General features: G+C 42.9%; 1 protein-coding gene across 1 annotated transcript in view; it reads left to right on the top strand.

Moving 5' to 3' along the window:
- Positions 1 to 913: 913 nt before the first annotated feature.
- LOC122576319 (acetylcholinesterase-like) overlaps positions 914 to 24381 on the top strand; it is a 155697-nt gene continuing 132229 nt past the window's right edge. The window contains exon 1 of the mRNA XM_043746463.1: positions 914 to 2585. Within this exon, the coding sequence (XP_043602398.1) occupies positions 1466 to 2585 (1120 nt within the window). The 5' untranslated portion in view covers positions 914 to 1465. The remainder of the gene's footprint in view (positions 2586 to 24381) is intronic.

Here is a 24381-nt window from a genome sequence, read left to right as displayed (position 1 = left end):
AACTTTGTCGGCAATTAATTTCTTCTGTTTTCTTTTTTTTCTCGAAATGCTTCAAAAGTATGTAGCACGCGTTGAAAGGTACTCGGCGAAACTGAAGATTTACCGCTCTCGTCTCTAGCGGTTCCGGTGAATTATTGCGAGGATTCTTTATCGGTGTATTACGTTCGCGAGAAGAGAAATAATTTAAGAACGCTTGGAACGTTTTGGAAAACGTTTGCAAGTCCCAGTTCTGCGTCTGCCCTGTCACATTCGTCGTCTGTTGAATTTTAATTCACCCATAGCGGAGCAAGAACACCGAAGAAAACGCCGAAGCGAGAGCCGCCTGATTTTACTTTCTTTTATTTCCACCGCGAAATTCCTATTTTCGGATATCGTTCGTTAACGGACTATGTCGAGTCGACCCGATCGAAGGGATGCGATTTCTTCGGATTGCTGGCTGATTATGGGACGGAAGAACGAGATTGAAACTACGAGGGCGTGTAGATAGACAAACGAACAAGGACAGCGTTCAAGGATCGACCTGCCTATGCATGCACCTAGCGATGGGTATAACGCTGAAGCAAGTCGTCACGGGCCATCGTGCACAATCCTCTTCGATCTCCGCAAAAATCGTAAAATCATCGAGGTTTTTTAAGACCTTGGTGCAACTCTAGAGATAGCGTAGGAAAAGATTCGACCGAGAAGTTGTTGAAGTTAGTTAGAAGACGTAGGCGCGTCGAAGGGGACTGAGATGTTTGAAGGATGAAATTGCCGGAGAAGTTACCGGGAAGAGAATCGAATGGCCATCGCTATGTACGGGAGCGAGGCGTGCGCCAACACTCCACCACCACCACATCCACCAGTGCCACCACCACGATCGCGTCCGCCACCACTACCAGCCAACGGCGCACCTCGACTCTGTGCCACCTCTACTGCCTCCATCAGTCGACCCCGTGCAACGCGGCTCGCCGGCCGCCGCGCGAAAATTTACCCTCTGCCCGCCTCGATCTGCGCGCGATCCCTTTGTTTGTCTTTCCGCGACGCAGTCGTGTGTCCTTGGCGACTCGCGCCATCACGGCCAGCCACACAACAGGGTTCCTGCTTCAGCAGAGTGTGATCGACGACGGTAGTAGCCGCGTAGAGCGTGTTTCGTTGCCAATTGTAGGAGGAGCGCGACCAGAAGAAGAGACATTTGGACCGGGACTGGAAAAAAGGTGAAAAAAGAGAAAGAAAAAAAGAAAAAGGTGATATCGAACGCGCGTGCGTGTGCAAGTTGATCAGTGCGTATGCTTGAAAAGGTCACGGTGAATTAGACAGGCACAGAGGTAGCGCGAGACACGGGGAGACGGCGTGGTTAGAGAGTGGAGGCGAACGGAGAGGATTCCGCGCAAAAGCCGGCTCCACGGCCGGTCCCCCACTCGCTAACTTGTTGAGTCTCTCTCGGCAGGTGTGCTCCACGAAACTCTCTGCAGCGGAGCCAACCACGATGACGAACCTTGTGTTCCTGCTGCTTCTCCTCTGCTCAAGTTCCGTCAGGGCGAACGTGTCCGCGCAGAGGAACAACGTGCACAACGATCCCATGGTGGTGGAGACCACCAGCGGCCTGGTTCGCGGATTCTCCCGTACGATACTGGACAAGGAGGTTCACATATTCTATGGAATCCCCTTCGCCAAGCCTCCGATAGGGCCGCTTCGATTCAGAAAGCCGCTGCCCATAGAACCCTGGCACGGAATCCTGAACGCCACTGTGCTGCCCAACAGCTGCTACCAGGAGAGGTACGAGTACTTCCCTGGTTTTCCAGGGGAGGAAATGTGGAACCCCAACACCAACATCTCCGAGGATTGTCTGTACTTGAACATCTGGGTGCCGCAGAAGTTTCGACTGAGACACAAGGGCTCGGAGCCGCCGAACAACGGGGACAAGAACGGCCTGCCGCTTCTGGTCTGGATCTATGGGGGTGGTTTCATGAGCGGCACCGCTACCCTGGACGTCTACGACGCGGACATCATGGCAGCCACCAGCAACGCCATCATCGCCTCCATGCAGTACAGAGTTGGCGCTTTTGGGTTTCTCTATTTGAACAAACATTTCACCAACAGCGAAGAGGCTCCTGGCAATATGGGTCTATGGGATCAAGCTCTGGCGCTCAGATGGCTCAGGGACAACGCGGCGGCCTTCGGAGGCGATCCTGATCTCATCACCATCTTTGGCGAGTCCGCCGGAGGCAGCTCCGTGTCTCTGCACCTGATTTCTCCGGTGACTCGCGGTCTGGTCCGCCGAGGAATCCTCCAGAGTGGCACTTTGAACGCTCCATGGAGCTACATGACCGGGGAGAAAGCGAACGAAGTGGCCAGGATACTGGTCGACGACTGTGGCTGCAACTCCACCATGCTTCAGGAGAATCCTGCCAGGGTGATGGCCTGCATGAGGTCCGTGGACGCCAAGACCATCTCTGTCCAGCAGTGGAACAGCTACTGGGGCATTCTAGGCTTCCCATCGGCGCCCACCATCGACGGGATCTTCCTACCTAAAGATCCTCTGGATCTTCTCAGGGAAGCCGATTTCAAGGACACGGAGATTCTCATCGGGAACAACAAGAACGAGGGTAAGTCGATCTTTGTCAGCTAACGTCCCGGTATCGCGTAACAGCGAAACCGGTTGTTTCGTGCGTCGCTGCAGAGGTGATCAGAGGACGATACACTGGAACAAGCTCGAATCGATAGAGTAACGCTGTTCGCAGAGATTTTTTTTCGCGTGGAAACGTCAGTCGGACAGGTTTGAAACGTTCGTTACGTAAAATACCGTTGAGCCGGACCGACCAGCCGCGTCGGCTGGGAACAATGGTTCCGGTGTATTGTCGTTGGATAATGCGGATAGCTATTCGTTATTGGCTCGTGATCCGCCTTTCTGTTTAATGAAAAGCTGCGTCGCGCGACGCAGCCTCGAGAAATTATTTCGCAATCTTTAAACGCGACCCACTCTACCTAATTAACCTTCCGCGATTTAAATGCCTCTGGGACCTCGGTTCGATAGGTTTCCTCGCGTGGCCGAGACTGACCGAGTCTTTTAGCCGCATTCAGAAATCTATGCAGCAAACTTTATGGTTGTTGGTGGCCGGTGTCGTCAGAAAACGAACTTCAGCGACTTTCAATTTTTCTGAATCGCGTCCGACCAGCGAACGGAACCTGTTGACGGTGCTTGCGCGATTGCCTTGTCGTTACATGATGACGATTTGATCGCGGATCGGTTCAAGTTAGATCCGTGAATCTGTACAGGCGAAAAGCATGAGCCGAGAGACTCGTCGATTGCTGGCTCGAGGAACAGTTCGTTAATGGCAGTTTTTCGCTGCAGCGAGTCGAGGTAATTAAGTAACTCTTCTGCTCGTTTTGTCTTCGTCGTGTCCCTGCTTTAAATCGAACGCTTCTTTTCTCGTCTTTTTCTCGTCCGCGAGAGAAGTTGAGCGCGGCAGCGCTCGATGATTGCTCGCCGGATCATAAATCACACCGTTATTCGCGACGATTTCAAGCTGCTCTCGGAATATTTGATCCTCCAGCCGTGAGGGACGGGAAACCTGTTAGCATAGCGAGTTTCAATTGGAAGAAGAAAAAGAGAAAAAAGAAAAAGAATCATACGGTCGCCTAAGATTGCGAGAAAAAAGCTTCTTCGACGTTAAATGATTTAATCGAGTTGATCGAGCACTCCGTTTCCACGGGGATGAAAAGGGCAAAGTCTGATAAATTGTATCCTGTCCTTGAAGTCTTAGCCGTAAAATGATGAATCAGACTTATCTAGCTCGCTCTTCGGCGCTTCTTTAAAACGATTCGTTAGTTCGATTCTTCGGATTTCGGTCTTTGCAACGTTCAAGAAACTGGCGATCGTACTCCACGTCGATTGCTACGTAGGCGCTGAGTTCTTGCCGCACACAGTGAGAAAAAGTGTGGAGAAGTCGAGCTTGCGGTAATTGGAAACGCGTAGCTTGCAGCTATAATTAGCTGGATCACATAAAATATCGTGGGAATCGTTCTCTTCCCCGAAATCAGTGTAACCTGTTTTCTCCTTTCAAAAGTAAAATTCGAAAGCAGAATTGAAATTCAAACAAATTTACCACGAAGATCGATAAACATTTACGAAAAATATTAGCGAACAAGTGGCGATTTTTAATATAATATTTAGACAAACGGACTTTTTAAAAACCTGTGTACACATACCTGGTCATATTCCTCGTTCAAAAACAACGAGATTCGTCCATCTACATTGCGCTATCTCTAACAGTTTCCAAGATATTTCAGAAAATATTATACCCGCTCGACCTCAACTCTAAGACTCGTTTTCACCTCCACCAAAATATAGATGATCTCCGATGAAAAAGATAAGAGACGGATATTTCTCGCTGTATTATATCCGCGAAGTTTCATTAAAATCCTGTGTCACGCTCGGGCCGAGACGTTCCTCGTAAGCAAAGTTCTACCTTTACCAAACCTGCCCTATAATTTTCAATAAAATGAAATTAAGCGATCTCATTGGCCACGCTAAAATACCTGTTTTTCCCCAAAGTAGTCTCTTGCACACTTTGCACACAACCGCTGCTTCGACGTTCAGCGCCTCTTAGTTTCACGAGCCTGTTGTTGTGATCGTTGTTCGTTAACGATAATGTTGAAGTGATCACCATTTCTAAGAAAACTCTACATCTGGTCCTTTTAGTCTTCTCAAGCACCGAAACCATCGACAGCGTATAGACAGTAGACTGGGACGAAGGCAGACCATAGACAGTAGACAAGCGACGATGGCTTCGGGGCTTTATAGGGTAACACTGCTAGCGTGCGGATCGGGACCAGCTCAAATTATATTCCTACTTGTACTTACACTTCTGTATCAAAATATATTTTCTACTTTACAATTTATCCACGCGTTCCTCTGTGCATACATCTAATAATCTCAACAGATAATAATAACAATAAATATCCTTAACATGGAAGATAATGATCGTTGATAAACACTTGTACGGAGCTATGGAACCGACTAGCACGGTGCAATGTTATTCAGCGTGGTCGATAAATGATTTTCTGATATAGCACCAGGGCAATGAGACAGTCCGTACATGCGATAGAAAAGACCTGGATAAGCTGATGGAGGTGATAGTCTTGGCGATAGATTATCGGCGAAATAGAGCCGAATTCATTTCACGTAGTCGAGAATCGGTGTAACGCATCACGATATACGCGTACCTGCATCAGCAATTTCACCCATTCAGAGTCTCGCTCGATATGATATCTTGCGCTTGACACCTGTGCAAATTCACGTTGCAACTGACAATTGAGTGTCGCTGTAATGCCGAACCGCTTAACGGTATCTTGGTGAACGGATTGAACGTGGCAATTTCAGGACTGTGCCCTTCGGGCGCGCACATTTATCTCCGCCAGGAATATGTAGATATCCTAATTCAAATAACAATTCACCTGACACTTTGAACAGCTAATGCCTCCGCCTAACAGAACGTGGCGTCTTAAATCTAAAATCATCTGACTCAGGCCAAACACGCTAACTGTTAGACGTGACATCAGATCGTAGCTGTAGCTTAGACTCAAGGACTCAGCTCGGACCAGGTAAATAGGGCCCAGGTTTCCCATCCAATTTAACGTCATACTTTGACCTAACACGCTAACTCTATCCTAACATGCCACCCCGAATCTTAATTCGCTAGTTTCAATTTAACACGTAAGGTTCTGCCTTAAGGTAACTTAACGTGTAGGAGTTGTAAAGACTCGGCTTCTACCGTAGCGTAAATTCCAATCGAGCCTCGATATTCTGATTTCGATCTAACGCAGATCGACTTGATTATAGGCGTTGTAAGCAAGTCTTAATCTTGTAGCTCAGACCTGACAACCTAACTTGATCCCAACGTCGCGGCTCGAATCTCAGTCAGCGTAACCCTTAGCCTAATTCTAGCTTACGTCAAGTTGAACTGGGCTACTAATCAAGACCCGGCCGTGCAGGGAAATTAGCGTGAGCGTTCATCGTGCCTGTACCGTAACCAAAGTGTGGTATGTTTTCAAAATTCAATTTCCACGATCGAAATAATATTTTAACAGGCGAATGTGGTAAGTGTTAGATTAGACCGTGGATTTTTATGGGTCCGTGGGAGATTTGAAGATATAAAATTCCATGGAACGCACGATACAGCAAAAATTCCACTTCTTTATTTTACCTGGAAAATACGCAAGAAAAATGAATTAATTAATTTTATTCAAATTAAAATATCGCAGAAGATATATAACTGCGCTTGTCTGTCCCCACAGATTATCGTCTTTTATTTCGTATTTTTCTTTTTACATTAGCTGACTTGTCGTGTCGATGGATATAGAAATAAATAAACAAATTTGCCAATCTGTTCACCTGTCAGTAACCCAGAGATCAACGACTGGACATTGAAGAACTTGGCGTGCAACCTGTTTCAGTGCTGTTTTGAAAATTGTACGAATATAAAAAAGAAATATTCCTCCGTCAGAATATTCCATGCCTGAGAAAAGTACATTGGATGAACCACAGAAGGACAAGATCCCATCGACTTTGCACGATCTACAGGGTGTATCACTTTAACCTTGGTCGAAGAAACGAGTTTGGAGTCCGTTGGCCGAGGGAACTGTCGCGCCAGCGAATACAAACAACAGGACAGAGCCGAGGGTTGAACTTCGGGTGAACAGAAAATTGAAAATGGGATTTGTTTAATTAATCTTCCGCCATCCGGGAAATTAAGGGGACAGCGGGGTGTTTCACGGTGCGACCAAGTTACGATGGAACATGGCGTGTTTCCATGGCGGGTGCAATTCTGTTTGGCGGCGCGCAACTTGCGCCAACTTTGCAAAATCTAGCGAGCCGGATTCAAATTCTTCGCGCACCCTGTTCTTCCGTCCTCGTTTCCTGCTTCTTAACTAACTTTTCCGCGACATCGTCTGAATTTTAATGGGACACGGAATACCGTGTATCCGTTGAAACATTTCTCTCTTCCTCTCTTTTTCTCTCGTCCGATCTCTTACGAGGGAATTCTTTCCCAGCGTATCCTCCCTCCGATACATTCGAACGGGGTGAATGGACGTTGGCTTTTTCCCTTTTTCTTTGCATCAGCGAATGATTTGTTGGAATTGCCGGAACGAGCGGCAAGGTAGACGGATAATTCTGCGCGACAGGGAGCGAGGGATTTATTCGAAATCGTCGCGTTGGAAATTCGGCAAGGGTGAGAAGCGAAAGTGACTCACCCTTGACCCGGCGCGTCCGCGAGCGCCGTAGTTTCCAGCGTTTCGCAATCTACATAAATAAAAAACAGGGAAAAAATGAAGTGAGGGGAGACAGGGTAGTCGTTTTTTCGGTTCTCTTCTCGTTCCGGAAAAAACTGGCAGTTCCTGTCGTTGCCACCTCTATTTACATTTTATTCCGTATGCGGAGCGACCGTAGAGTTCGCTGTTTAAAAAATCTCCCTGTTTTTTTTTTATTCTTTCATTTCTCTATTTTTTTTTGTTTTGGTTGCGTGGCCCCTTTAAAAAAAAAAAAGGAAACAAAAGCGAAACGAAAAATAAAACGATAGATGCGAACGTTTCGACGAATTGGATCGACTCGTTTCTAGGTATCCGAGGGCGGGGAATAACGATGGGGTTCTTGATGGAAGTTCCTTCGAAATGAAACGACGTGTTGCGTTAACGAGATCAAACGACGCTCCGTTCCGCAGTCGATAATTACATCAACGAGCTGTAGGATTATAATACGAGCGTAAATTCGTGTACCGCTGCTATTAACCGAATAATGCATCGCCCTTTGCCTGGCATTAACCGAAACGAAATTATGAGGAAAGTGCCATACGAAGTAATTAGAGGCGACTGGCCGATCATTATGTCCCGTGTCACTGTTTCTATCCTCATTAGCTAGCCATCCAACGATATATCTATTCACGTCCCAAAACATCCGAGCGGTGGCACGATTTTATCAACAAAATTGTCGCCCATGCATCTCTGTATAGATGTGCAGAAATCTACGAGCGATTGTGAAGATAAAAGACAGTGTCGTGTACTTTGAAAATTAGTCGAGCCCCATTTTATTAATCGAATAGTAGTTTATGGGACACCGTATACACGTCCAGAAATTTACAAGCGATTGATTGTAAAGATAAGAGACAGTGTCATGGATTGTACATGTTACGTATTCTGAAATTTAGTTGTCCATTTTATTAACCGAATTGTAGTTTATGGGACACCGTATACACGACCAGAAACTTACAAGCGATTCATTATAAAGATAAGAGACAGTGTCATGGATTGTACATGTTACGTATTCTAAAAATTAGTCGTTCATTTTATTAATCGAATTGTAATTTAAGGGACACCGTATACACTTCCAGAAAGTTACGTATTTTGGAAATTAGACGAGTCCCATTTTATTCATCGAATTGTAGTTTATGGGACACTGTATACACGTCCAGAAATGTACAAGCGATTGTAAAGATAAAAGATAGTGTCGTGTACTTTGAAAATTAGTCGAGTCCAGATTATTAACCGAATTGTAGTTTATGGGACACAGTATACACGACCAGAAACTTACAAGCGATTGATTGTAAAGATAAGAGACAGTGTCGTGGATTGTACATGTAACGTACTTTGAAAATTAGACTTGTTCCATTTTATTAATCGAATTGTAGTGTATGGGACACCGTATACATGTCCAGAAAGTTACGTATCTTGAAAATTAGTCGAGTCCCATTTTATTAACCGAATTGTAATTTATGGGACACCGTATACACGTCCAGAAACTTACAAGCCATTGTAAAGATAAAAGACAGTGTCGTGGACCGTGTACGTTACGTTACTTGGGAGTTATATTACGTTATAGCAAAATGATAAAATTATAAAAAGTATAGGACAGCAGTTTTTCCTTTGTACATATGGAGGTTCGTTCTTATGGGTTTTCTAATATCGATGTTACATGGTGTCTACAAGGAAGTATCGTAGTATGGCACAGTGAAAAATGGGGACGATCAGTCGTGTTTAAAGATGTAAATCTTCTAAATGTAGGTGAACTTTTGGAAAATACCAAAATACCAAAGGTTACATAATTTTGTTGCAGCCAGAAACGTAACGTTTCGCTGAGACGTTGCCGACTTCAAAAGAAACTAACGAAACCTTATTTTTATTTCAAGCGATAATACTCGCGAATTTATCAACTGGTTAAAAGGACGAAAGGTATTTCCGCCCGCGGTCTTCGTTAAACGCAGTTAAATCGCGCGAGAAGGAGGAATTTCGTTGACGTCTGAGAGAAGGTTGACTCGTACTACTGCGACGTCCGCGTTGTACCAGACTTGTGCTGTCGCCTTTATCGTTGAGTCTTCAGTGACACAGCAGCGAACGTACCGCGCAGGATGCCTCGACCATTCGACGATTAAATCGCCTGCGATGATTTCATGAATATTCACGATGAAAATTCCGATTTTCTCGTTTGACGTTTCGCAAATCGTATTCTCAATGTCCACCGGTGAAATTCCTTTCCTTTCTATCTCTTTGATCGTAGCACGGAGTGGCGATTGGAATAAAAAATTCAGACGATAAATCGGCCAAATGTCTCGAAACACATCTGGAAAATACATGCTGCGAAGGAAACGCTTGCAAAAATCGTGATTGGGTGAGGTTTTCGAGTGACGTTTCTATCGGGTCGCGAATTAAAATTCAAACAAGCGAATCTCGATCCGATATCGAAACGTCAAAGCTCCGGTGGTGCACGTTTGTTTAAACGTTATTCACCGTGGCAGAGCCGTGGCGATCAAATTTTTATCGCTTCCCAATGATTGATAGATATCTCGCGGTTCATTGAAAAACTTCGCGTTTCATCGATACCAGTTAAACAATGACGACGTTTCATTTATTTCTTTTTCCAACTAATTTTTCGTTGCCTTTATCAATATTTCTAGTAGGTCGATCTTTTTCTTTTATTGGAAAATCGTACCTCTTCGAACTTGTTCGTTTTATCCTCTCCCTTCCTCTCTTTTTCTCTCTGCCTTTCCTTTCCCTTTTTTTTTTATTTATTGAATTTTATTTATCGCGAGGGAAAACAGTAATTTACAAGTCGAGCTATAAATCCAGAGGATCTGGCGACTCGAAGCGCGATATTACAACCGGGCTGTATTAGTCCGAATGTGGTTAAACGGATTTCGAATAATGGGAACTATCCCGCCGAGAGACACGGCAATGGTGGGATTTATCGCGCTAAAAAATTTATCACCGTCCCGCGAAACTTGCCTTAATTTAAGGCGCCTCCTTAATCGCAGATTATTTAATCGCCGCGGCGCGAATTAATTGAACCGTATGTCTCGGCCGATTCCCGGAGGGGCCACGTTGCACGTTCGTTTTCCCGGGTTAATTTAGTGCCGCGTAATGAGTCAAAAAGCCAGACGTAGCGCGACGTAAAATTTGTCAAACCGACGCATTTACCACGATCTAACGAAAATTTAATTTCCTGCAAGTTCCTAGCGTTTAATTTCTCTCGCCGTAATTTACCGTTGATCAACGGGGCTAAACAAATAAAAAATAAAACCGATCAAACTGACTGTGATACTTGAACGCCGATCTTAGCCAAACCTAATTCGAACTTAACGCAAACCTAATCTAAACTTGGCTTAAACTTAACCCGAACGCGATTCAAATCTGTCTGAAACCTACCACGCAAGAATCGTTTGGTATTCGTTTTCTCGGCATAATTTACCAGCAACTTTAGGTAAATGTAACCCGAAGTTGACGCGAACTCGTCTCGGCCCAAACCTAAGAGAAAACGTATATTTCACATTCAATTTTCCGAGATAATTTATTACCCCGTAACGAGGTGGAAAAGTCAAATGTACGTGGAAACAAAATTCCTCGATCCGAAGCAGAGCATAACGCGGGTTAGCGTAAGTCTGACGCCTACTTAAAAACCATATAAACGATCTTAAATCAGCTTGTTTTTCTTTTTTTTTTCCCAGTGCTATACTTTTTTATCCACCTCTTTTCCAACCAACGAAATCAGGGAATCAATCGCGAGACTATTAGGGGACAATTTAGACCCGTAGAAATGTAAAGTTCACAGTCATTAAGCCAACGATTGGCACGCTATGACGTGGTGCCACGACAGGGCAAATTTTTATTAAGATCCGCGTCTCATTAACGTGGTAACAACGGGGGCGGTACGTCACGCGAACGCTCGTCAAATTAAAAGCTTGCTGTCGCCTGATGTCGGTATCAGGCCGTTCCCGGGACGAATCGGGAGGAATTCCGCGATCGTTGGATGTCGAAAGTCGTTGTCGATGTCAGAGCCTCGACGTTGTTATACGTTGGCTTGCAAAACTATTCCTACACTTACCAGAAAACATTTTTATGCGCTTATATTGCGCCCGATATAAAACATTTCGTTCGACGTTGTTGGTACCGCGACGAGATACGATTGCCGAGATCACATTGGGAAAATTTTAATCTCAGTTGAAGATACGTGTGTAACGCGAGAGGTCGAATCAACACTTTCGATCTATTAACAACATCGGAATACTCCTTTTTAACACAAAGTTCTTTCAGCTATTAGGATATTTCTTTAACCTTTTCCGACCCATGTGAACAAAAATTAACACATGTTGTGTTATGATATTTATCAAATTCGTCTAATCTGAAATCCTCTACTAAAGAGGTGTAAAAAACTTGTAGGTTTATTTGGAGAAATTTCAAGGTGATGTTAAAAAATCAGGAAAAAGCAAGAGTTGACAAAAAATTTGCCATAATCGTGTTAAAGATCTGTTGAAACCGTGCTATACGTGATAAAGGCATTTTTGATCGAACTGCTGATAACAGAGTAATCTCTACCGATCAGGATTCGTGACTCACCCTGTATATGAAAGCTGCAAGATATTTGCTAGAAAATTAACACATGTTGTGTTATGATATTTATTAAATTCGTCTAATCTGAAATCCTCTAACAGAGAGGTGTAAAAAACTTGTAGGTTTATTTGGAGAAATTTCAAGGTGATGTTAAAAAATCAGGAAAAAGCAAGAGTTGACAAAAAATTTGCCATAATCGTGTTAAAGATCTGTTGAAACCGTGCTATACGTGATAAAGGCATTTTTGATCGAACTACTGATAACAGAGTAATCTCTATTGATCAGGATTCGTGACTCACCCTGTATATGAAAGTTGCAAGATATTTGCTAGAAAATTAATACACGGTACGAATAGTCGTCTTGAGCGTGTAACAAGCGCGAAGGACGCTCGCACTGAATACAGAGACTTGAATTAATATTATGAAGATCGTCTGTTTAAATATTTTCGTGATCTCTGCAAGATATACACTTGCGTTTTAAGTATCCCATAACGTTTGTATACGTCTCCAAAATTGTTGAAAATTTTACCGATATAATCATGATAGTGGCGTCATTACGGTAGCTTCGACATTTCAAAGTGATTCGTATAACACACATAACACGTTCATGAAGGGACGTCGACAAGTACGTTTGCACAGCCGCTGTAGACTAACGTTGTTAGAACCGTGGAAATGATACAGGCGTCGTTTTTTGTCAGTCAACGATGTAATTACGCTGGACAAATTGCCAGTCGGATATGCTGGCAATTACGCAAGAAAACGACGAAGAAATCATCCCGTTTTTTGAAATTTTACAAGACGAGATCAATCATCCGTTTGTAATTTTTTGCCAACGATAATCGACGTTGCGCGACGTTTCTATTATATTCCGTGCTAAAGACCGCTAATCTTAGCTCGTTGCTTGTAATTTTCCTGCTATTTAACTTTGATCTAAAGGCTTAAGGCTCGACTGATTTTCTTTCTCCTATTTCTTTGCAGGGAAATTAACACGTTAAGGGGGCAGAAACACGTGCCTTATCGCGTATCGAACACTTTCCATCCGGTTGTTCCGCTTTAAGGCACAGACAGCCGAAAGGCACCGTGCCACGAAGCTAGCTACTTGAGGTATGGTTCGTCAAAGGGTTAAGGTCACCTGGCAGGGTAGGCCTGTGTTAACCCTCGGTCGCTCCGGATCCTCCATTATGCAGTTTCTTTTATCCGACTTGCACTGGGCGACCTTTCCGGGCCAGGAGCTTCGATGAATCTTTCAGGCCTCAGGCCACCAATTTCCCTTGTTTAATTCAGTTGGTTCTTAAAACGCGTATTTATATTTCAATGGAACGGCTGAATACAGTTTAATAAAATAACGTTAGCGTTGCTGCGGTCACAGCCATTCGTCATGCGGGTAAATTGACTTTTTAATTCACTCGGAGTTACTCGGATATTTGGTATTAATTTCGCCCGAATTATGAATCTTTATGTACGTAATAATGCGGAAAATAAATGAATGACGGTGGAGCGCGTCGGGTGTTGGATTCCCACTGGAACCACCCAGGTTCGAATCCCATTTCCATTGTTTCATTTTTTCCAAATATTCTCTGTTTGAAAATGGTCTTTCCCACCTTCTAAAAAATTAATTTCCAAGTTTTCTCACGGAGGAAAATCGAAGGTGGGAAAAAAAGGGGGAAGTGGGATTCAATGGAGCGAGAAGACGTTCAGAAAGAGAAAAGAGGGAGGAGGCCCTTGTAGATCCAATTTGGGGTTAGGAAAACGGAGAAAAAAAGTTCACTGGAATCCCGTGCTTTATATCGGTTTTCACTGTGGTTTTAATTAATATCATTTCCACTAATTAGCCCTCGTGTGACGTCGCAGAATTCGCTCGTGCATATCCCGTAGCCAGTTTTCCGACTAATCATCGGGTTTCTAACGGGCCCATCGGATGATTAAACAGATCGGGAAAGAATCCTTGGAAAAAGTGCATTCCGCTAATTAATCCGGCCACTTATTAATTACTTGCCTGACCGAGTCTTTCAAAGGCATGTTCTATAATTCCATATCTTTGAGAAAGCTATTTCCTCTCGTGGTACTAGGCAATTACGTTGTACCTTAACCCATTAAAGGCCAACGTTTTACCTTAACGCAACGTTTCACCTGCGATTCTTTCCGACCAATATACACGACTGATCTCTTTAACGTTATTATATTATAAAACAATTCACTTGACATGTTTTTAGTCATTTAACGTGTTTAATTCTCCTCGATCGATACACACGACTGGCTTTCCAACGAAGGGTCTGCTTGACATTTTTGTAGTCGTTATTTATTCCACCATTTGCATAGAATTTTACGAAGTATTTTTACTGCTTTGATAACCAATCGTTCTTAAACCATGAAAATTCATATCGGCTCTTTGATTCGTGCAGCGGACTTTTACGAGCCATTTGTCGTTCCGATAAATTCCTAACAAATCGTAGTCCGCCAGCCAAACGATATATAAGTCGCTTCATTCGCGTTCGTCAATAACTCGGACGAAAACGTGAGTTGCACGCGTTATTTCGCCGCACGGCTCTTAACGCGCTAATATCTCGGTGTACAGGCGAGATATTTGGAAAATTCTCGCAGCGTTTCGTCGCCGTGTTTCTGATCGATGCTCCACTTTGTTCCTTAACGTTCAACTTCTGTCCAGAGTAATGTGATTAACCAACGCGACGTAATTACACGGGAATAACAGTTTTCGCGGCGGTGAGCGCTTATGAATGATGCAGGAAGGTAATTAGGCGGCTCGAAGGGAGTTTCCGTGGGAAGGTAGGCTTCATTAATTATTCCACTCTTAATACTTTCTACAGCCACCGCATACGCCGACTTTTTATGCGCCATAGAAAAATTTCTTCGCGCTCCGTTCTAACGACGTCTCGTGCCATCGACACCGAAAAATTGGGTCGAGTTTTCCGATTCGAAAATTTCCTTGGCTATCCGAGTTCGAACATACAACATTTTTTCCACCTATACTTTTCAGGCTACGTACTTTAAGAAAATGCAAAAATATCGTGGCTCTTTGCGGCGACCGATAAAGAAGAGAAGATGTAGAACGAAATCCAGCGATTTTACGAGGTAGAAAGTCTGACGAACAGCGGGTGTTTGAGCTTATGAGCGACGCATCGGATAATTGGAAGCGCCATAAAGAAATCCGCGGGAAAGGCACTTCGTTAATTACCTTTTTCCCCCGTTTTCATCCTCTTTGAAACCGGCTACACCTGTTTTTCCCACCACCAGGCCTCGTATCACTCGCAACGCGAATGTAATCTTCTCTCGCGTCGGTTTCTCGCTTCGATCCTTTAATCTGATATCGACAACCAGGCCAGCTGCCGCGATTTCTCCGCTCCCGTGTACACTGCCCGGATTAAAACGCCGACAAACTCGGGAAACACGCTTGGAGAACATCTTTGAAAAATCCACCGGTCTTTGTATTTTTATTAATCGCGCTAACTGTTCCATCGTCTTTGGAAAATTGCAGTTCTATTCATTTTCTTAATAAAATACGTTCCCAGAAATATGTAAACGTCGATAGCTCGCTGCGCGTTTTACTAAATTTATTTATTTATGGTTTAAAAATGCAATGCTGCTTTCTAAATAAATAAATTAATAGTCTCGTTGCATTTATCTTTCTCAATGCTGTTAGAAAATTGATCAGAAATTGTGAATCGATTTTTTTTAAGACCTCGAAACGACAAGAGTGGAACGACGGAAAATATCTGTATGCAACTAAACGCAGTAAACAGAAATATTATTTTTGAGAAATTGACGGGGTAGATATAAGTGTGATTTCTATATAGTAGAAAGAAACAGCCGAGATACCAGACGAGTGTGTTGCGTATGAAAACTGAAATTTTACGAAAAGTGGACATTCGGTGTTCGTGCGATGAGCCATCGTCCGCAAGATTTTACGCTGCGTTGCAGAAATGAACAAAAGCCGACAGAATCCTCTGATCGTGAATTGATCTTTAAGACCTGAAGAAATACGAGAAAGTGGCGCAAAAACGCAATAGCCGAAATGTTGAATATCGAGAGTATCTTTAGAATGTTAAAAAATGGTATAAAAATGTGTGGTTTAGGGTACGTTACTCGTTGAAAATAAAAGGAACAGGAAGTTTGCGAATTCGAAGAAGCGGAATTCGGGACTCAAGATGCGATAACGCCGGCAAATTTGATCTGTCACGTAACAGTGTTCGCGTTTCCTCGAATCCTTGGCTTGTAACGCGATGATCGGGCGTTTAGAGCGAAAAAATCAGCGCGACACGAGCGGGCGTAATTACGCTCCGATTTCCACCAAGCATTCGTGCATTTGATTTTTCCCCGAGTACGGGGACCTGGTCGTTGCGACACGGCACGCGATTCCAGAACATCACGAGTCTCCTGTGAAACGTTACGTGACAATTTACTAGCTCGCTTAAGTTTAATTGCGGATTTACGGCAGTTCTTTTTCCTGGGAACGAGCCGCCTGTGTTTCGCCAACTTTTACTCGAGTTTCGATAACGATATTCCTCGGTAATTAATTGATAATTGTTAACTTGGTAATAAAGAGTCATTAAAGGGTTTATCTTAAAAACGCGAGCGTTTCCTAGTCCTTTTCTTCTTTTCTCTCTCTCTCTCTCTCTTTAGCAAGTTTCGCGTCCCATTCCGAAAAACAACTTCGCGAGTTTGCACACGAGTCCCGATAACAATATTCCTGCGTGGTTAATTGATAATCGCAAACTTGATAATAACGAGATATTAACGAGGTTTCCCAGAAAATCCGAATGTTTTTAAATTTCTTTCTTGTTCTCTTTTTATCAGATTTCATGTTCTATTCTAAAAGAACAACTTTGCAAGCTTCCACTATAGAGTTTCGATAACGATATTCCTCCGTGATTAATTGATAATCGCTAACCTGATAATAACGGGTCATTAATGAGTTTTTCCTAAAAATACGAACGTTCTTAAATTTCTTGTCCACTTTTTATTAGTTTTCACGTCCCACTCTAAGGAGCGTCATCGCCAGCTTCCACTCGAGTTTCGATAACGATATTCCTGCGTGGTTAATTGATAATCGCTAACCTGATAATAACGAAATATTAACGAAGCTTCCCAGAAAATTCGAACGTTCTCAGATTTCTTTTCTTGCTCTCTTTTTATTAAGTTTCGCGTTCTATTCTGGAAAATGTCATCGCGAGCTTCCACTCGAGTTTCGATAACGATATTCCTGCGTGGTTAATTGATAATCGCTAACCTGATAATAAAGAAATATTAACGAAGCTTCCCAGAAAATTCGAACGTTCTCAGATTTCTTTTCTTGCTCTCTTTTTATTAAGTTTCGCGTTCTATTCTGGAAAATGTCATCGCGAGCTTCCACTCGAGTTTCGATAACGATATTCCTGCGTGGTTAATTGATAATCGCTAACCTGATAATAACGGGTCATTAACAAATCTTTTTCAAATGTTTGAACGTCTTTTAATTCCCCTTTGTATTCTCTTTTTCGCGCCCCAGTCTGAAAAACATCTTCAACGATTATTACCGCGTTCGTTGCCCGCGAATGGAAACGGTTAGCTGCACTGGCGTTTTCCAGCAGCTACCGCCACCGTAATAACATCGATAAACAGCCAGATAAGCGAATTACATGGCTGCTAGACTATCCTGATTCTCGTTGAGTCTCGAAGGCACCGACGAGTCTCGAGCCACGAAAATGGCGATTTTGTTTGCAATTCGCATCTGAAATTCATGGAACACCCCTCCTCTCTTATCGTCGTCTTATTGACTATCTCGTCATCTTAATATCTCGACATATTAACTGTTCGGCTGGCATAAAATTCTCGGAGTTATTCGATCCTCCAATCTGTCTCTGGATTTCCTTTCAAATTCCATGAATAATTCCGCTATCCCAAAAACTAATCGTTTCCAGTCGTTCGTTCGATCGATGGTGGCTTTATCGGTTTGTGATTATGGAAATTCGAGGCACGTGAATTTTGTTGGTCTCGTGGATAGAAATTTCGTTAGCTCGTCGTTGGACGCGACAGAGATGTCCTATGCGTCAGCTCACGTTTATTGAGCATCCTTAGAGGACTCAGAGAAAAAAGGAAAAAAAAGAGGAGATTTAGTCATTTCACATTTAAAATACCATAATTCCCCTTTAGTGCCGATAATCAAATTAACGTCTTATAATTACGAAATTAACGATCGAGCTGTAGATTTTTATGCATTCATGGGAAGTTTGAAGTTGCAAAATTGTACCAGCAATTGCGTATAATACACAGAGATATATGTAAAATATTCAAATTAGTGTAATTTATTATAACATTTAATACACGAAACGAATTTCTACTTAGGTCGTTGACAGTGTTTATAAAAATACATTAAAGTTCGTAAAATCCTGCGATCTACTTGTAATATCAAAACCTACGTTTACAAAGATCTTCCCTCCCTGTTTTATAAATACACACACATCGATGGCTTACTCGACGAATATCGCACGTCCATTTTTACATGAAATTTAGAATTTTCTATGCGACAAATAGTTCCTCACCGTACCTTTACGCCGTAAAAAATCCACAACTTGTCAAAAATAATATTTCTCTTTATTGTATCTAGTTTGCCATGATCGCCACTTCTCTCACTTTACGCTCCTGAAAGGGATCAGCGCACGGTTTCCGCAAGCAGTTTTATAACAGCACCGACAAAGACAAGCACAACATAGAAAAACCTATTCATAGTATTTTTTTTAATCACAAACTACCGTGGAATTTGTAAAATATTCTCGAGAACGTTAAAAGCGAACGTGGAATATCTACGCAGGAAACCGTCGATGCGAGCTTCGTGCTATCAACTTGATCGATCATCCCGTAGAAGACCAGGGAAATCGTAAATTGATTTTTATTTGGCGCTAATTGAAAAACGGCGCACGATTGCTAACTACGCGTCGTTAGAAATATGCACGTGACACGTACTTTTCTGGCCCTAACCGAAGCCTATAACAGGAGAGTGTCGGCCAATCACTGGCAGAATTCCAAACCGGCTCACGATCCGATGCATCATTCTTGTGGCGTTTTGCTGCATCAGGATACTAGCAGCACGTAACAGAACGCGTATGACGATAGCCGTGGCCTGGAACGTCAGGTGGCCAGGGATTACCTCGTTAGTATACATTGGCTCATATATCCGCAGACAGCTGCATGGTCCTGCCTCCGAATATGCAGCGTTCCTGCCATTTCCTACCCCGTCCGTCACCCTTCGATTATGGATTTGTTTTTCTGCCTACCGGCCGCAGGCTGCCTCTACGTTCCGCGTTCTGCCATCGTTTCGCTTTCCGATGCCCGCTCGAAATTTCTCGTTTCTTGCGCCATTTCCACTTTTTACTAACCACAAGCGGCGTAACTACTTTTTCTCCTATCAGAGTACAGAGTATGCAGGCGCGAGCTTTTTATTGAAAGTTCGATCGATCTTCGTAGTCGCCGAGTCGATTTGTTGCGAGTCGCTATATGTTGAAATTTCTTTTTTTTTTTATAGTTTCCTGTTTGAATTTCGATTTTCCAATCAGGAAGTCTGGTCGATTCGAACGTGGCGGAAATTCATATATATTTTTTAGAGGCTCCGCGTGCCGCTTGGTTTTTACGAGAGATTCCACATGCCGAAGAGAATCGGCGGTGGAATTTGATGAAAAAACTTTGCGCTCTAGGGAGTCGAGCCCCGCTGCTAATCACCGATCCGACCAGACGTTTTCCAATCTTCGTTTTCTCTTGCAACACCCGTCTATTATCGACTTAACCGTCGTCTCATGCATACCAAACTAACATAACCTCACTTTCCAAGAAACCAATATGGCTACAGCAAGTATTGGCACGTATCCTTATTCTCTAACGAAGTATCTCTTTTTTCCATTACAATCGTACGAAAATGTTGCTAAATGGTAACACAACGCTTATAACATATCCGAGTTTGGTCAACTAGTACGTAAATGCTACAGTAAATACAGTGGCGTGGCAACATTTTGTGCAGCCGTTGTACACACTTTTTGAGCTAACGTACATAACCTCACTTTTCAAGAAACCAATAAACAATATGGCTACAGCAAGTATTGGCACGTATCCTTATTCTCTAACGAAGTGTCTCCTTTCTTCATCACAATCGTACGAAAATTTTGCTAAATGATAACACGACACTTGTAATACATCAGAGTTTGATCAGTTAGTACGTAAATGCTACAATAAATACAATGGCGTGGCGGTATTTTGCGCAGCCACCGTACACATTTTTTGAGCTAACGTAGCATGCGAAACTTTTTCGTTTCTCAATTTTTATTCCTTCTGTTTCGATCCCACAATTGGGATTTCCTCTTTTTGTTTTTGTTCTTAAATTTCTTAATTTGACAATTCAATTTTTAACTATTCCAACGATTCAGTAGAACGTAGGGTTAGGTAAACTAGACAAACGGTTTTCATTGTTCGATTCAACGAACGAGATACTCTCGGTCCATATGGTATAAGCTTTTTAACATAAATGTCCGGAGTTGTATGTTGCTGTTTCGCGCAATCGCGGGTTGATTGTGTTTGGCGCAGCCATTAGGTGATTTAGGATTACACGATTAGCGACAGACAGCGTAGCGCGGTCCATGAATATGTATGCTTCTTGTTCCCATCATTTGTGCAAACAGCCAGTTTTCTGAATTGATTTTATACCCTAACGCGCCATTTTCTAGTCCATGGTGTTCTCTTGCGTGCAACAAAATGGCGCCTCGTTAACCCAATGGCGTCGACCATTTCCTAACCTAAGCTTCTCCGCCAAAACGTTTGTAATTAACCAATGGAAATTTTAAATATGGTAGCATCAACTATTATTCATATTTCGAAATCTGTGCAATTTTGATTGTAAATTGGAAGCAGGAAATTTTACGAGGGAATTTCAGCCGTCCAAATTCAGAAAAATGCACAATTTAATAATAAATACAACTTCCATAGCTGTTTTCATTTTAAATAACAAATACCATACGACTGCCTGATGAAAAATACACGCGGCATCTATGCATTTTCTACTGACCTACATAATAACCTACAATAATTCCAAAAAAGCCTCTCGATTCGTAAACGACGTTCGCAATCTCAAGGCGGAAAATCAAAATCATCGTGATCGACGTGTTCGTTTAACGCTTTAATTTACGACCAATCTGTACTGCTTTTCTCTTGGAACCAAGAGTATGTTATTAAATTTTTAATATAAGACGGCTGGATACTTTCCGACGGAGGTCGTAAATGGCAGCTGCTATTGTTTCCTCAGAGAGAAAGAAAGAGAGACAGAGTCAGTGGCCGTCAATCGGAGCACGACAAACGCCAGATCGTTTCCGTGATTTCAAAGGCAAAGACGGCTGGCCGATTCGATAGATAAGCGTGCCACGTATCAACGTGCTGGCGCGCAAGTGCTCGGTCCACGTTCCTTCGAACGAAAACACACGCGATTGTTATCGACATCCGTCGAAATCTCACTCGAGCTCTGTATATCCGTAGCTCTTCCCTCTACGACGTCAAACTACTGGCAACACGTTGTTCGAACGCTCTGTCATCGCTTTTTACCACCCTGTTCTCCTACAATTCCACGCCTAATTTCGACTTTCTTTCGATCTTTATCTCGGAACACGCGATCGTCGAAAGATCAAAAATTGTACGGTGGAATCGTCTCGCTCTCCTGAGCTTCGATGTCTCGAAACTCGATCTTCGGCTTCGCATAGAACGGTAGAACGCGTTATGGAACACCGTTGGTTTTTCGTGCGAATCGTTCGTGAACCGTCATTTGTACGAATTGGCTGGAGGATATTCTGTGATGGAAAATGAGACGACAATGAAGAGTAACGAAATTACGTGGCAGGGTTGGTTCTTGAGAAAATCGAGTTGGAAAATTGGCAAAGTGCGCGCGAATTTCTTTAATTCCCTGCTGGAAGGGGAGTAGGTAATCGATGGAAGGTTATTCTATGTGCGAACGTAAGTGGAAAACGTAGAATAGAAGTTTCCCCTCTGGAGCCTCGTTTTTCAGGAAATCGTATTTGGAAATTCGACTCGTACGCGTGTACTTAATTCTTCGCTGACGTATTCCAATTCTATTTTCTCTAAAACGAGCCTCGAACGACAAAATTGTATTCTTCGTTCTCAACCTATCTTCGTATCCTCCTGTCAATTGCCTGCTCCTCTGTAGCCGAAAATCAGTCAAATCTACTTCACAAATAGACTGCAAATTGTCGAGCTGGATTTTCTCAGAAACGGACGCAGTTTCGTCATCTTTGATTTCCGCGTTATTTCGAGCCACGAAGTCTCTCATCAATTTTTGACGACTTCGTACTGATGAATTTGTACCGCGAGGTATAAGTCGATTAGAAGTTAACCACAGCGTCGGATCTGGCAAATAAATTGCGTGGCTGGACTCGAACTAGGCGTCTACCTACGTAGGTGTCGTAACGAAGGAGTAACAAATGCATGGAAAATCGTCAGCGAACGACAGCCATCCGGCATCTCGCCACGTTGAGAGTTTTCCATTTCGCCATCTGCTTTCCGGCAGTTAATGCAACATCCGGCGGAAGCTTTCGCTCTTCTGTCGCGCCGCTAAGTCAATTTGCCCGATAATCGTTTGATCCGAAAGTTCCACGGCGTTCACGAGCTGTCAGATGCAGCACGCTAGGTAGGTCGACGCATAAGAAACAAGAGGTAAACGTAGTTACACGTTCGACGAGACTTGGCGGCAGGCCAGATTCAACAGATGCTGGTGGACCGGGCCGAAATCGGCCAGCACATCCACAGAAATTGAGATGAATCGCCGCGATAACGTCTGCCAACCTCTAATTGACTCCTTCGTGCGATCGAAAGAACCCCATCGTTTGGTTAATTTTCTCTTTCTTATACTTGTTCTCCCTTCTGGATCACGTTCGAGTTTCCTTCGATTATTCAGCTCCTTCACCATGTGGAATTTCTTTATTCGATTTGGTTGGCGAAAAATGTATCGTAAATCTGGCGATAAATTGTTTTCTTTTCGTTGTTTCTTGTTATTATTATTATTTTCTTATGGATATAAAGTAGATTTCCTCGTGGCTTTATTAGCGTGGCGAACCTGCTGTGTCCTTCTCGTCGTTTTCCACCCAATTTCACATCGCTGACGTTAAACTAGTTAGCTGTTTTTGACGAGTATACTCGTCATAATATCAAATATTGCGTGACGAGTGACGAGTATACTGCAATTTATTGCAGTTATTAAATTGCAATTTATACAGTAAATTTTAACTACTTTTTACGCAATATTTTCTGTTACGACGAGTATACTCGTCATGCGTTTGATTTACAATTACAATTTGCTGTTTACATTGCAATTTAGCAATTACAGTAATAAAATTACAAGATAAAACAGTCATTTCCTTACAACTTAATTCTATAACAGCCACACGTACTCTGTGCTTAACGAGTATACTCGTCATCGCTTACTTTTCGCCACACGTTCTAGCTACACGCTTTTCAAGGAGATCGTAACAGTTAACTAGTTAAAAAATATTTCAAGTTCCAGCAAGACACAAAATAATCCTTGATTGTAGGCATAATTTTTCCATTTAATATGCAACAATTTATTATTATCGCTAAAGCAACAGCAAGATTGAAATATGAAAAATTCAATGATCACCTTAACATCTTAATTCCGATAATATCTCATAATATCTCTAATATGCAGCCACCTGATTTAACAATAAAACTTTGTCAATTTATTGTCCGGGTTACAGCCAAGCAAAAAATGTTATGTAAATGTAGTTGACTTTACGGGTTTATTAAAAAAATTGTAATAAAAAAAACAAGTACGAAGAAAAGAAAAAAGTTGAGGGCGAAATTTTAAGTTCACCCGAAATAAACCTACCCTGTCTTAACCGTACGAAGGAACAAAAGTTTCAGTCAACTTATTATTATATCGTGCTATACCCCATCCATGTACCCCATAAAGAACTTGCCTTATTTTTTAACAGCGATGGTCTTCGATTTTACATTCAACCGCCCAGCCCAGTCTCATTCACGTATAACCAAAGCAAAATTGTATTATCCCCGGACTTAACCCAGGTCAGTCCTCGTACAAATTTACTGCGGCAGATTTTAGGTTTTCTGCGGCCTTTGCCGAGTGTTCCGTAGTATAATTCACGGGTCGAATTCAAAAAGAGGATTTTGAAAACGGCGAAGTTGCATTGGATGGGACGCGGAAACGCGATCTCCGGCCGAAATTCAGGGGAAAAATATCGGACGAGGCCATCGATGCGTTGCAAATCAGTTGGAAGCCGAGGAAATCAGGTCGATCGACGCATTGACGAGTGATTATCCGAATTGTGGTCCGAGGGCCGACGATTGGCGGACGGTATAGGACACTCGAATCGCCGGATATCAATTTATACGCATTGTTAGATATCCTAAACGCATTTAGCCGGAGATATCCGGCGGCGGCTTCGCCTCGCGTGGAAATTCAATTTTCACCTGTGGCCCGGTTTGCTCGGAATTTCCAAAACTCTGCTGT

Source organism: Bombus pyrosoma, linkage group LG16 (genome assembly GCF_014825855.1).
Source record: "Bombus pyrosoma isolate SC7728 linkage group LG16, ASM1482585v1, whole genome shotgun sequence".
NCBI classification, from domain to species: domain Eukaryota; kingdom Metazoa; phylum Arthropoda; class Insecta; order Hymenoptera; family Apidae; genus Bombus; species Bombus pyrosoma.
This window is presented reverse-complemented; position numbering and strand designations above follow the sequence as displayed.